Raw genomic sequence first — 15,208 nt, 5'->3', positions numbered from 1 at the left:
TGCATTAGTAGTGACCATCAGATTCAAAGTTGGGTCCGATTATTTCAGAGCCTTAAAAGAGATAGCATTATACCAGGCAACCCCAATTGTCTGAAGACACAGGCTTTGTCAAATCCAAAAAGTTTCCGTGCTGACTCCATTTTGCAATAATTTTGATAATCAAAGGAAATCTGCCTTTATGAGTCTATAAAACACAGCTTGCATGAAGCCAAATTGAAATTTGATGTATCTAATTTTCAGAATTATACTCACACAGGAGGAAATAACTGGTTGGGGATTAAGACTGTTGTTTGCCTATAAAACTTACTTCATTTCACACATTAAGGAATTCCTGAGCATTTGGCTGAACCTCTTTAAAGGGTCTCCAGCTAAACTGCACAGGAAAGTGTTCTAGATAAAATAAATGATCCCAGTTCTGCTGAGAGAGAGGGAGAGAGACTACATACCTTAACTCAGTATGTTACTAAAAATGATTCTAGCCCAACCAGCGTGGCTCAGTGGTTGCACTGACCCATGAACCAGGAGGTCATGGTTTTATTCCCAGTCAGAGCATATGCCCAGGTTCCAGGCTCAATCCACAGTAGGGGGCATGCAGGAGGCAACAGATCAATGATTCTCTTTCATCATTGATGTTTCTATTTCTCTCTCTCTCTCTTTCTTCCTCTTGAAATCAATAAAAATATATATTTTAAAAAAATGATTCTAAAGGTTTGACCCATTTCATAGTCTATCTGGCAAACTAATAATGACTTTCCCGAAGTCATTATTTAGCTCACGCAATTCATCAAACATTTATATCAGCGTTGGTTAACTGGTAACTATGTGTCAAGGATACAAAAAATATGGCAGTGTCTTGCCGACATGGTGTCCCTGAGTTATTAATGCTCAGTACTAGAAATGTCTAAAAGATTGGTGTATACAGTCTCTTCCTTTGTGGACTTCAGGAAAGATATTCCTGGTTAAAGGTTAATTCTAGTGAATTCAGTTTTTAATCTGTTTATCTTTCTGTCTCCACCACACACACACACACACACACACACACACACTAGTGTGGCTCAGAAGTAAGCCAAACGACATCTGTAAATGTTTAGCAGTGGAAAATTCCATGTCCCCACTTTAACACTGAAGCAGGTTGGCAACCTGAGAGATGAGCTAAGTCGGGGGTTGAATTAACAGGCTAGTAAAATCCTTAGGCAAATAACCGGCTTGGGGAGATCCACTGAAAATCCTTCCAGTGGCCAGAGGTCAGCTCCGGAAGGCAGGCGGGCATTCCAATGTATACAGGGGAGGGAAGCTGGGCTTCTGAAGCCGTGCACAAAAGCAGGACTCTTCCCAGCAGGACGACTTGAAAAGCAGCCAGAGTCAGAAAGCTCTAGGGCAGTGGTTCTCAACCTTCCTAATGCCGCGACAGTTCCTCATGTTGTGGTGACCCCAACCATAAAATTATTTTCGTTGCTACTTTATAACTGTAATGTTGCTACTGTTATGAATCGGAATGTAAATATCTGATATGCAGGATGTATTTTCATTGTTACAGATGGAACATAATTAAAGCATAGTGATTAATCACAAAAACAATATGTAATTATATATGTGTTTTCCAATGGTCTTAGGCGACCCCCAAAGGGGTCGCGACCCACAGGTTGAGAACCACCTCTCTAGGGTATGCCTTCAGCACCCCTTCTGTGCCTGTCTGGCTCAGAAATCCCAGGGCAACGAGAAAAGAGGAGGCAGTGAATTGGGAACCACTGATTATTTTCTGAGCTCCATATAAATAGAATTATTTTTGCATCCTCATACAAACTAATTTTGGCACAAGTATTGCTTCTTGGACTTGAAATATTACCAGTAATCTATGCCGGATCCTTTTATGTGTGACTATTTAGTTAAGTTTCTAGGTGACAAAGAGCAATAGTATATTTGTTTGGGGTTTTCCAGTGTTAAACGCTTTTATTTACTTATTACATGTTCCTCCCTCTACACCCACACACTTCAGCTTGTGAAATAAGAATGAGCCTTGTGTCCACCCTCTTTAAAAAAGTGCTAATTATTATTAATGGATGGGGCTTTTAAAAATCAATGCTGCTTATAATGAAGTACCTTATAGGTTAGATCAGAGGTCCTCAAACTTTTTAAACAGGGCCAGTTCACTGTCCCTCAGACATTCCACACATGCGCACTGCGGGCCCGGGACGAGTCGGCTGCGAAGCAGGACAGGCAGTGGCGCAGAAACACCCGACAGGCTGGATAAATGTTTTCAGCGGGCCGCATGTGGCCCGCGGGCCGTAGTTTGAGGACCCCTGGGTTAGATATTCAGAACAACACTGCACAGGGGTGGAGATGACCCCATATTTTATAAGGAGGAAACAGTATCTCTGAGAGGGTAAGGGATTTTTCCAGCATCATTCAGAGCCAAGACTTCCATCCGACAACCCTGACTCCCGGGCACCGCTTTGAGACCCTTCTCACTCTTCTTGTTCTACCAGTAACCACGCAATCTTTCACATAGATTTTACCTGCCTCCGTCTCTCTGCTGTAACATGGATCTGACTGTATTGGCTTTTTCCCACCAGAAAGCTATCCTATTACCATCTAGAAAGTGCTTGATACTCCTCACAGGGAGCAGGGATTTTAGTGGCAGATGCTCTTTTCATATTCACAACAAGAAACCAGAAAATTAAAAGCAGCGAGGTATCAGCCTGTGAGCCCCTTGAGGCAAAGATCTGTCCAGCGGATTGGGTATCCCTAGCAATTAGCATTGTGCCTAGCATATAATAAACCCCGGAAAAAAATGTTTGCTGATTAAATGAAAAAAAGGATGTTTCCCCCCAAAGAAATGGAAGCATTTGCAACTGCTCACCAGTATCTCATTCCTGGGCCAGTGATCAGATGCTGTGCTAAGAACAGATGGGCCCTGTCTCTTGTGCATCCTTCCCATGCACACAGGTGACAAGGACAGTCATGTCCAGGAAAACAATATTGGGGCCCCAGTAGCCTACACACCACTGACATTTGCCCTAGCACTTTTGTGGTGTCCCAAAGCTTGCACTTCTTAGCTTATAAACTTCCCCAAAGCTTCTAGTGCAGGTTAGTCTATAAAAAGCGCGCTTCTCTGCTGTGCAGCAGGTGGTCTCTTCAAACCACTTCCCCTGTGGTGTGGAAATGGGTAACTCGGCGGGAAAGCAGCCTCTGCCGCTTGGATGTGCAGAACCCCTGCTTGGAGCCTGCGATTTCACCAGTTGTTCTTAAAGCTGTGCAGTGCCCGTGATGAGCAAACAGGAATAGGATGCTGCTATCCTCATTAGTGCCACTAAGGACCACCTATGCATTTGTCTTGATAGCAACAATTATCTTTTACAAAATGCCTTTTGTCAAATCTCATTGTGATTCGCAAAACCACTTTGTGAATCACTACAGGTCGCAGATGAGCAAACTGAAGCTCGGTACTTTCCAAGACCCTGATTTTGTTGTTGTTGTTTGTTCGTCTGTTTTTTTACTAATGACAGGGTTAAGATGTAAAGTTGGCCTCCCAGCTTAGAGTTCCCATTCCTACTCCTTCTGCTCACTGCTTCCTCTGGTAACTGACAACCCAGTCAGCTGGTTGAGGTCATACCTGTGGAGGATAGGCTACCCCCCAGCTCACTTGGAAAAGGACAGTCCCATGGCTTCATACTCTAGTCCAGTGGTCGGCAAACTGGCCCCTTGAGTGTGGCTCTTCCACAAAATACCACGTGCAGGCGCGCACGTACAGTGCGATTGAAACTTCGTGGCCCATGCCACGGGGCCAAAGAGCCGCATGTGGCTCATGAGCCATGGTTTGCCGGCCACTGCTCTACTACTACTGAGCTTGCTGTTTCCTTCTCTCAGACACAAGCTTGGCCATCTGAGCTTTGACTATGTGAGCTGTCGGGCAGCTTTAATCAATGGAGATCACTCCTTCTGCATTAAGCAATCCCAGCCTCCTCACAGGAGGCAATGCTTCCTCTCCTGTGGGAATGATAAGGTGGATTTGCATTCTGGATCTCCTCCATCACCCTTGACAACTTGCAAAGGCTGCAAGTGTATGGTAGAGCCCCATCTTGTGCGTAACGCACAGTGTTATACTCTTGTCTTTGCCTCATCAGTAGCACAAATCCTTGAGATGATACTGATGGGCGAGGTCACTGATATTCCTGGAATTTGCAGCGGCTTTAGAATGAGACATCATTCTCCTGACCTCCTAATCACTGAAGATTTGTGAGAGGAACCAAGCAGCCATTTAGTGGCTGCCCTGCCAGTGAGCAGTTCCACTCATGAGCCACGTGTTCCAAAGTATGGCCTTCTGCAGCTCGTGCCTCTGTGGCCTGGTAGAGACATCAAATGATATGACAGGCAGAGTGAGGCTGTCCTGGGGGCTCCAGGAGCGGACACAGGTTTCCATTTTACTTGACTTTTGTAAGCAAAGACCCTTTTAGGTCCATCAGTTCTCTCTTGTCATTTTTCCAACATATCTTCAAGTAGACACAATTATTATTTCTGTTTTTCTTAGGAGAAAATTGAGCCCAGAAAGGTTACTAACTTTCACAATGATGCACAGCTGATACGTGGCAGAGCCAGGCTGACCCATCGATATAACCCACGTGTTGTACCCTATCTACTGTTACCAGCCATCATCCAAGTGAAAGCAAGTGGCACAATCCCAATATGAATGTGTCTAGCCAGGAACCACCGGATTTAGGTAGCCAAGAGTGTGGAAATTTTTAACAAGTTGGCTTACCACACATACAGGGGAACAGAACTAGCTGGAGCAGTGGTTCCCAACCTTCCTAACGCCGCGGCCCTTTAATACAGTTCCTCATGTTGTGGTGACCCCCAACCATAAATTCATTTTCGTTGCTACTTCATCACTGTAATGTTGCTACTGTTATGAATCGTAATGTGAATATCTGATATGCAGGATGTATTTTCATTGTTCGCGACCCACAGGTGGAGAACCACTGAGCTGGAGGTAATGCCTCTTGAAACTCCTAAAACATTTGCCTAGAAATTGGTTTTCAGTGGTTTGTGTCTTGTTAATAGAGAAAGAAAACCCAAGAAACAAACACGAGATAACATCATTTTAAAAGCATTTCCTGGGCACCTGTTTCATGCAAAGCAAGACAGAAGAGGCCCTGATTCTTCCATTCAGTTCCCTCCCTTGGTATTATCAGGCTTCATTTTCTTGTCAATGTCCCGTTCTGGAAGCAAACTCCTTCACTGTCTTCTTCAGACCTATATGCCAAGCACCTGAGACAGCCCGGTGTGTAGGGAAGGAGGCATGATAGACCGAGGGGTCGGGAACAGAGATGAGTGAGACATCCTCACTCTTTAAGGAGTTTATGTGCATGAAAGACCAGCATGCACAGAATTAATACAGTAGATGAGAGGCAAGGAGAGCAAAGACGGCAAGAGGGAGCGGTAGGGGACTGAGGAGAGTTATGGTGTTATACTAGTGTGATGATGGAGTGGAAACAAATTAGCCTCATTGAAGTCCAGGGTTGAATGCCAGTTTCGTGTCTGATGAGCTCTATTACCTAGCTGCTCTGTGACTTTGGTGAAGTTCGTTAACATCTCTACACCTGTTTCCTCTTCTCCAAAATAACACACCTACTTCAGAGCTTTGTTGGGAGAAATAATATAAATTAAAGTATTGAGCACAGCTACTAGCTCATTACATGTGCTTAGTAAATGTCAATTCCCCTTTAGATGATATACAGATCAGAGCACTTTAAAATCTCACCTGAATGTTCTCCTTAGTGGTAGCAATTTGGTTGCAAAGTGTTTAAACAGGAAGAACAGCCTCAGTTTGTTTCCATATATAGAGCACCAGCCCACAGACTGAAGGGTCCCAGGGTCGATTCCGGCCAAGGATATGTACCTCGGTTGCAGGCTCCATCCCCGGCCCTGGTCAGGGCACATGCAGGAGGCAACCAATGGATGTGTGTGTCTCTCTCTCTGTCTCTCCCCCTCCCTTCCACTGTCTCTAAAAATCAATGGAAAAATATCCTCAGGTGAGGATTAACAAAAAAATAAAAATGAAAGGAAAGAGCACATGGGGAAAGGAGAGGGGATTAAGACTAAATGGACACGGTAATGTTAGATTTTGTTTTAACTTATTTAAAAATATTTTCAATACTATTGTAAAATATAAAGAAGATATATTACACAGTTTACATACCTGCTTTCTTGTTCATCTCTAGAGCATTTCTATCATCTTGATTTTATCTCTGAGAAGCTAGAGACAGCCCCTCTCTCTGTTTCTGTCTCTTACTGTCTTACACACGCACACACATAGACATGCACACAAACACACAACATTTATATTTGTAAACCCAGATCTTACGGTTTTTGCTCTGATGAAATTACTTGTTTTTAAGTTTTATTTTTCAAAAAGGGTCAAAAGAGAGTGGTAAGCACCTTTGCACACAGGATTTGTGATAAACAGGATTTTCAAAGTGGAGAAGTTGAGAGTAGAATATATTCCAGTGAACACAAATGCAGTATGATACAGTACAGCAAATACTTCCCACTCCCTAGTGGGGAATGTAAGCACTGTCCATTATGAGGTAGAACCAACCTTTCAAAAGCCTGGCAGAAGAAAATTTGGAGTTCTAAAGAGCCGTACGGTAAGGAGACCACGTTTATTATTGAAGCAAGTATCCTGATGTGATATATAAAATGTGGCAGCTAGAAGCACCTTGCAATGTGCTGATCGTAGGTAGAGTATCAGAGAAATGCTTCCAGTGTGTGACACAGCTGAGATGGGGAGAGGCAGAAACTGCCCAGGAAACAGAAAAAATAACAATAGGATTTGGGAGTGGCAGTGATGCGACAGGAAGAAAGCCTTGGAATTAGAACAACTAGCCTTGGAAAAAGGAGGAGCATGTTGTCTTTCCTCATTTAAAAAAATCTTAATATTCAAAATAGGCAATTTCAGTTCCCAGCGCTCCCTTCTCCTCCCATACCCACGCCCCGAGCGCAGTTCAGCTGGCGGTGGGAGCCCTTGATGCCCGGCTCCCTGCGGGGCCAGGTGCTGCTCATTGAGAACCTGGCCTCGCTCTGAGCACAATGATCAGGACGGCACCCAGGTGGACGGGCTGCAGAGCGCCTGGGGCTGGGGCTGGGTTGGCTTCAGGTGTAACTAATTTGGGCATCAGGAGAACGCCAAGAACGAGCGATGCGTCAGACCTGGTGGCAGGTTCAAGCCCACACTCACACTCTTGGAGAAGTGCAAGGTGAAGGGCAGTGCGCAGGCGCACCCTCTCTTCGTCTTCCTGCGGGATGCTCTGCCCGCACCCACTGCGCTCCTAAAGGACCCCAAGTTCATCACCTGGTCTCAGGTAGGCCGTTATGATGTCACCTGGAACTTCCAGAAATTCCTGGTGGTCCTGTGCGCAGGTACAGCCGCTGCTTTCCGACCATTGACGTGGAAAGCCTGCTGACCAAGGGGCTCAGCAGTGCCTAGGGCACCCCACCTCCCTACCCCACCCTCCTGCTTGGCAGTCATAGCGCTGCCCTGTGGGGGTTTTATCCATGACGGTGTTTCCGCTAAACCCACATGGAGGAATGCCTGATGTCCAGCTAAATCCCCCCACATGGGCCCTGGTCCTGTCCATCCCAGCCTTCCCCTCCTACACCATGGCTTTTCACAGTAAACTGTCTGGTGTCAGGAAAAGAAAAGGCAATCTCAGTACCTGCAGGCTTTTATAAATGAATTCATTTAATGGTTCTGCTGGCTTCCTCATTCATTATGTATCTATTCATTCAGAAAATGTTTATCGAGCACCTATTATGAATGCTGCCTGCATACCCGACATGATGTTAGAAAGGGAATTCCAAGGACAGTGAGACGTGGCTTCTGCCCTCAGCTCAGTCCAGTGGGGACGATGGGCACCTGCACAAATGACTGAATTAGATGCTTAAGGGGAGACAGTTGGAGATGGTGTTTCAGGGTTTTAGCATGATAGTGAGGTCATCAAAGTTGCAAAGGAGGGAGGCCTGGGAACAGATGGAAGATTTAGTGGTTCGGGGAGGAGGCGGTAGGTGGTATTTATCAAGTGGCAGCGTGGATCGTGGAAGCTAAGAGTTCCACTCTGTGTCCTGGGCCAGATTAGCTTCTCTGAGAAATGCTAATGGGGCTGTTGGGCGTTGTGCAAAAGCCCTGGCCATTGCTTGCACTATGGTTCTCTACTAACCTGCCATAAATATGTGCCCATACAACAGCAAAAATATCTACCTATTTGAGAATTGTTAAATAAATTACAGACTATGAATTGATTAAAGATATTAAGAAACATGGTGCCCAGCCAGTGTGGCTCAGTGGTTGAGAGTCTGTCTATGAACCAGGAGGTCATGGTTCGATTCCACTCAGGCCACATGCCCAGCTGAGGGCTCCATCCCAATGGGTGGCGTGCAGGAGGCAGTCAATCAATGATTCACTCTCATTGTTGATGTTTCTGTCTTTCCCTCTCTCTTCCTCTCTGAAATCAATAAAAATGTTTTTGTTTTGTTTGTTTTGTTTTTTAAAGGAACGTGTTTATATATTTGGTTGAAGATAGGGAAAGATTCAAGGTAGGATCTCATGTATATGCATACATGTATATGTACCTCTCGGATAAGCAGCATGGAAGGACAGCAGTGAGAGAGAAGCGAAGGTAGAGAAAGGGAGACGAGACAAGAGAACCTCTCAATTTTTATTCTTTGCTTTTCTATATGGTTCAAATTTTACAACATCCTTGGACTTTGTTTTGTAACTTAAATAAGATGAAATAATGCCCACGCAGCCCTGAGCACAGCCTCTGCCATCTGGCCAGCAATAATGACTCTCTTAAATGGCAAGAAAACATGACTTGCACAAAATGATTTAAATCCGTATGTACCATTATATTAATGGTTACAAATGTTTTCTCTCTCTGATAAAATGGGACGAGGTAAATGTCTTAAATTATGGTCCATAGAGTTTAGTTTCAACATGTGTTCTGCTTTTTCAGTCATTTAGAATTTAATTATTCAAAGCTAAGTTTGAAACAATGAGCTTTATAAATCTAGATAACAACAGACTTTACTTAAGCACTAAAAATTTTCCATCAATCATTTTGGTTTTATCTTTATAATATTAAACTTTAGAAATACTTAACATTCAGACGTCATTGTTGGCTAGCATTGAACAACAAGGCCAAATATTTTCTTTTATGAAATTCCATTCCACAATAACCAATCAATAAGTATTCAGTAAACTGAGTTTCAGTTTAATTTCGTGGAGCTTTTTATTTATAATGAATTTCAAAGACACTGTAAGTAGATCATCTTAATTATATACATTTAGTCATTTTTGTTTTTATGTAAAGTTGTGAATAAATTGAATTAAAAATCAATTTTTTTTTGAAATGTACTGAGAACCTCTGTGAAAATTTTTCAGATGAGTTTCTTTGTAATAAAATGAGTCATTTATAATTTGAGTTAACATTTTCACATTTATCTTGAGGGTAAATTGAGCCTTTCAGCGACTGGATTTTCCTAAAGACACTATTGTGTCAAAGACATGATAGAACAAATTTTGATCAAGAATATCAAAACTTCAAAAGCTATTTCTTTTTTGTATGCTGATTGTATTAAAAAGTCTTAAAACCTTTGTTCTTTATTTTTACTGGGTTGACATCTGTCAAAAATATTCTTTTATTTCTTTTTCTTTATTTTTTAATTGAACTTATTGAGTGACATTGGTTAACAAAATTATACAGGTTTAAGGAGACTTGACTTGGGGTGGTAAACATAATACAATATACAGATAATGCATTGTAGAATTATATACTGGAAAAACATTTTTTCTATTAAAAGTAATACAAATACCTATATTTTCTTATTTTTTAGATCCATATATTTTTTAAGTTTGAATATTCCTAAAATATATTTAATATGAGAGTGTCCTCTATCCCCATTTCTAACCCCAGTGTCCTGAGAAGCTGATTTAAATATATTGTGTCTTAGAATTGATGAACTTGGAGACTTTATATTAAAGTTATAGGGTAAAATTGAGGTATGTCTCTGAGTGATTAACTTCTAACAGCCCTCCAGCAAGGGGCGGTGGGGACAGCAAAAGTGAATCATCACAAATGCTTGATTCTCTGGTCCATCCAGCTGAGGCAACTGGAGACTCACTGAAAACTTGATAACATTAGTAGTTCCATAGATTTTCCCCCCCTTCTCTCCTAAGTTAAGCTTTTTATTTTGAGATAATTATAGATTCACATGTAATTCAGATGTAAGAAATAATACAGGGAGATCTCATGTGCCTTTTATTCAGTTTTCCCAATGATAACATTTTGGTAAAACTATAGCATATTAGCACAACTAGAATATTGATAGTGACATAATTCATCAAACTTATTTCAGTTTTTTCAGTTTGATGTGTGTGTGTGTGGGGGGGGTATGTTTCTAGTGAGTTCTATATCATTTGATCACGTGTGCAGGTACCTGTGTCCACTACCACAGTCAAGGCAGACATTTCCATCACCACAGGATACCTTGTGTTGCCCATTATAACCACACCCTCCTCCTCCCGTGGACTTTTCACAGATTGGGATGGCAGTATATTTCCTAGCTATTTTTTGGGAAGTAACTGGTTTGTTCTTTTCCCCTTGTGAATGTCTGCAAGTAAATAATACAAAGAAGTGAATGCTGAGTGTCCACTGTTCTTCATTGTGCACCTTCCTGTTGCCTGGCAAAGGAACCAACAACAGGGCAGAGGGCTGCCTCGGGTGGGCAGCATTTCTAACTCTCTGGAGGAACAGAACCAAATCTAACACCCTTTTTTCCACTCCCAGATTACGCTCGATTTGAGGCCAAAATCCATGACCTACGAGAGCAGATGATGAACCACAGCATGAGCTCCGGGTCCGGGTCCCTGCGAACCAATCAGAAACGCTCCCTCTATGTCAGGTAGGCAACCTAGCATTTCTTACTGTGATCTGCACCTTGTGAGCAATCTGGCTTGGCGAGACAAAGGCAATGGATCATGTGTTTTTATTAACCCATGCTCACCAATACACCACTGTAAGACCTTAAGTTTAACCATTTTTTGAAGAAATTTCCGAAAAGCTATTATGTTAAATTAGCAAGTTATTCTTTTAACACGTTATTCTTAGACTATGTTATGATCCAGAGTAAAGTTCTTGGCATAGGTTGCAGTAAAAATAATGAGAAAAAACATTTTTAATTTTGATAAATTGAATATGTGGACCAATGCTCTGGACATTTGCTCACCTTCAGTATGGGAAGTAAGCATTCTGGAATCATCTCCAGACCTGTGTGGTATCTACTGCATTAACTTTGGTGTATTGATTTGACATCAGACATAGTCTTGTATATAGAGTTATGTGTTTGTCCCTAACGAATTTTGGTGGAAAGACTGTCTTCTGTGGCATCTTATTACCAATCATTTCTTAGACCACATAAGTCACTTATTCCTTGCCTGACAAAACTCATTAATTTACCAGAAAAAAAAAATTGATGGAACTTGAAATGCCTTCTGGTCTTTCATCCTCATAGTTCACTCGAGTAAGATCCATCCTCACTCAACTATAACATGTGCTTCTTCTTAGCACAAGTCTCCTGTATTCCTTTCAAAATATACTTCAATAGTGCTAACTGTATTTTTTAAAATAATAAATGTATTAACAGCCAAAAGGGGAAGGTGGTGCCTAATTCATGGCCCCAATGAATCCAGGTTCCAATGGAAGAACCGTGTCTGTCCCTCCTCACTGTATTCTCCTCTTGCCAATCTGCCCCAGAATCTGGTCTGACTCCCACCTAAGGTCATAGTCTCCTCAGTTGAAATTTTACTGTCTTTTCCAGGCATGGAGTGTGTGTGTTACAGACACTAAATTATGTACTTGAATTGATTTTTTCCTGTTGACTCCACTTTGGCTATAAAGTTATCTCTTGTGTGTACTAGGTAGGCACAGCAGGGCCAAGGAGGGAGCAGGACTCCGGAAGGCGGCAGGTTCTCGAGGGCCTCGAGTTGCTGGCCACTCTGACAAGCATAGAGTCCCTTCTTATCCAGGCAGTTCCAGTACCTCAGAAGCCCTGAGATTTTAAATTTTTTAAAGTCAGAATATTAATGTTCTATATTTGTCCAACTGCATTTTGGAAGATTATTTGATATGCTTCTGTGTAATCTGTGGAAGGAACTATTGAGAACCACCCTAGAACGTGTCTTTTAGTGACATCACAAATATGATGGAAAGTGGCTATCTCTGTTCTCCTCACTTGTGTTTTATTGCTGGTCTTTGTGATACCAAATATTTTTTAAATTTCGAAATGTTTTGGACTTGGGTAGCAACTTAAAAAAGCCAATTAGGCTAATGGGTTAGAGATAAATCAGTTAATGGAAATGAAACGATTATATAGAATAAATCTGGAAGGAAAAATTACTGTAGTGTGGGTATCTTGTTAAAAAATAGAATGCACAAAATGTGAATGTACTAGAAGAAATTTTCTGAAAATATTGATGATAGTTTAGTCCTTTTAATTAAGTTGTAGATTAGGAAAATTAAATGACTTGTTATGATATTACATAGACTTATTTGAAAGAGTAGTGTTAATCAGAATCAACCCTTTATTCTCTAATGTGATCATTAAAACTGTGACATACAAAAGATCTGAAGACTTCAGGTAATATTATCTTGTTAACATTCTAATAGCTGGAGGTTGTATTGAAAGGAGAAACTGCTTTTAAATAAAGCTCAAAACTAGTGAACACTTCATGGGAAATTCTCCAAATGATTTCTCTACAATATACAGAAATGGTATTTGGTTTCCAGAGTTCGATTATTAATACGTATTTTGTCTGTAGAGGGCTGACTGCAGCATCTAGATGACTCCTAGGGGCATAGAATTGGAAAAGATACAGGCTATGTATGCATAGAGTGAAAATCAGAGGGGAAACCAGCATCCCCTGGCCTTATTTTCATGTGATGTGACAAAAACAGAGTCCCTCACCCCTGACCACCCCAAAACAGGCAATAAAAGTAAAGGAATTAGCAAGGAAGGCCTATGGGGAATTCTTACTAAAAATGATTGGGTAAGTTCGTACTTTGTTGTTTGGGTTTTGTTTTTGGTTTTTTTTTTTTAACACCATTTTTGGCTATAGGATTTTTAAAGAGATGCTTGCTTTTTTTCTAGAGTGCTTGCATAGGACTAGTGCCCGTTGGTTATGCTTATTTTATAAAACCAACTAGTTGCTTTCTCAAAATAAATGAGTAGCAGGGCTTCTCTGATTATATAACCGTCAGATAATGAGCATGTCCCTTTGATCTTCTAATGACATCCTTTATTCTGTTTAGCTGTATTAATTCTAGAGCTGGAAGGAACCTTAGCTATCGCCAGGTCTAATGCTCAATTTACAGAAGAGGAAACTTGAGGCCCCAGGAAGGAAGAGATTTGCCCAGGACCCCACAGCTATGTGGTGGCAGAGTCAGATCTCCACCCCGCTCTCCCCATGGCTCTCTGCCTCCCAGGGGCTCAGCTGAGGTGGGTGGAGCCAGCTGTTGAATGCATCTCTGCTGTGCTTCCCAGTCTGCTCCTGTAAACACTGCACCTGACCCTTAGATTAGGAATAGGTTAGCTGAGAAGAGAAATTCAAACATAATCTCTTTGGGGTTTTTGCAGAGGATAAACTGTGCCACTGGGCCTTTGGGATTCCTTTAGTGTTTTTCATATTTTTCTATGAAGCAAAACCTAAATCGGAAAGCAAGCAGCCTCTTTGTTCAGTTATAAACAATTAAGCTGACTGAACAGAATATTTATCTTCCCCCTTTTAGTGTTCTCTCTCTCTCTCTCTCTCTCTCTCTCTCTCTCTCTCTCTCTCTCTCTCTCTCTCAAACACACACACACACACACACACCCCTGCCCTGGCTGTGCCCAGGAGGAGGCATCTTCGCAGGATCATGCAGAAACCCGCCTCCTTCTATAGAAATGATCCTCCCAGGTGATAGCAATTTGTTTGGCTGAAAGTGTTGAGCAGGGGAGAGGGGGGCAGGAACTACCACATCTGAGCCAGGCAGGGTTTTAAACTTGAGCCAACCCACTCTGTTTTCCAATCTAGTTGTAACTGTTTTCCTTCTCTTAATCTTCTGTGTAAGGTGCTTGAAGTGCTTTGGTAGCGCTGTACGCATGGAGTTGCTTGTTGCTAATGATAAGACTGTGCATGTTCTATGCGAATGACTTGGAAACATTCAATTTCATGGGCTATTTATACTGTGTATTTCCTGCATTGTGAAACACCTCTAGTTGTAGAACCTTGAAAGTAAATAAAATGTTAAAAATTTTGAATAAAATATTTTTCAAAATGCTCCACAAGTACATTATCAATTCTTCAGACATAGATGCACGTGGGCTCTGGAGCCACAGGGATACAGCTTTTGTTGTGTGAACTTCAAGGCTCTCCACAAGCCTATTATCATATGCACTCCCCTCTTTCCCTCCCAGCTGGTAGAAGCATCCCTATAACAGAACAAGGCTTTTCCTGCTGCTGGTAGGAATGGGCCTTTGTATCTAAATGCTACTAAGAATGGTCAGGTATAAGGGGATTAAAATCACATAAAAGTGCAAATTGCTAAGGAAAGATTCTCCTGATAAAAGAGAGTTCAATAACCTGTGACAAGGGAAGAGAATGGGGAGGGGAAGAAAGAAAAGCAGGTAAGTCTTCCAATGGGGAATAAAAGGTCACAGGAAAGACTGTAAAAGTGAAACTTGGCCCATGTCCATGTCTTAATAAAAGGTATTGATTTGGAGAGTTCAAGTGAATAACCCCTCTGTTGTGAATTTGCTTTTAAAAGGCAGTTGCTATGATTTATTTATGTATTCATCAAGCACTTTTTTGAGTATATATTCTGAGCCAGGACTTACAATGGACACTGAGGACCCAGCAGTAAAAGTTGTGTTTCCTGTCGGGAAAAAAAAAAAAATCACATCTAGTGAGTGAGACAGGTGAGGGGAAGACAGTCACAGTGCAGTGCGATGTGAAAAGCAAGCACTAGAAAGGCCTGGAATTTTTATTGCTTCCTAATTAATGCAAGGATATCTGAAGTGATTCTTTGCGATCTTAGATGAGTTCACCCAGAGACTTTCAAGTGTTTTTACTCAAAGTAAGAAATACATTCGTCATCATCATGACCCAGTAAATACATGT

General features: G+C 41.8%; 1 protein-coding gene across 11 annotated transcripts in view; it reads left to right on the top strand.

Moving 5' to 3' along the window:
- The window catches only part of DLG2 (discs large MAGUK scaffold protein 2), a gene marked incomplete at its 5' end in the record, with an annotated part of 1,947,716 nt that overhangs the window by 1,784,028 nt on the left and 148,480 nt on the right, over positions 1 to 15,208 (top strand). For all 11 annotated transcript variants that reach the window (XM_081100118.1, XM_081100117.1, XM_081100121.1 and 8 more), the window contains one exon: positions 10,842 to 10,956. In XM_081100118.1, coding sequence (XP_080956244.1) covers positions 10,842 to 10,956 — 115 coding nt within the window. The remainder of the gene's footprint in view (positions 1 to 10,841; positions 10,957 to 15,208) is intronic.

The sequence above is a fragment of the Myotis nattereri genome, assembly GCF_964212035.1.
Source record: "Myotis nattereri genome assembly, chromosome: 9".
Taxonomy (NCBI): domain Eukaryota; kingdom Metazoa; phylum Chordata; class Mammalia; order Chiroptera; family Vespertilionidae; genus Myotis; species Myotis nattereri.
This window is presented reverse-complemented; position numbering and strand designations above follow the sequence as displayed.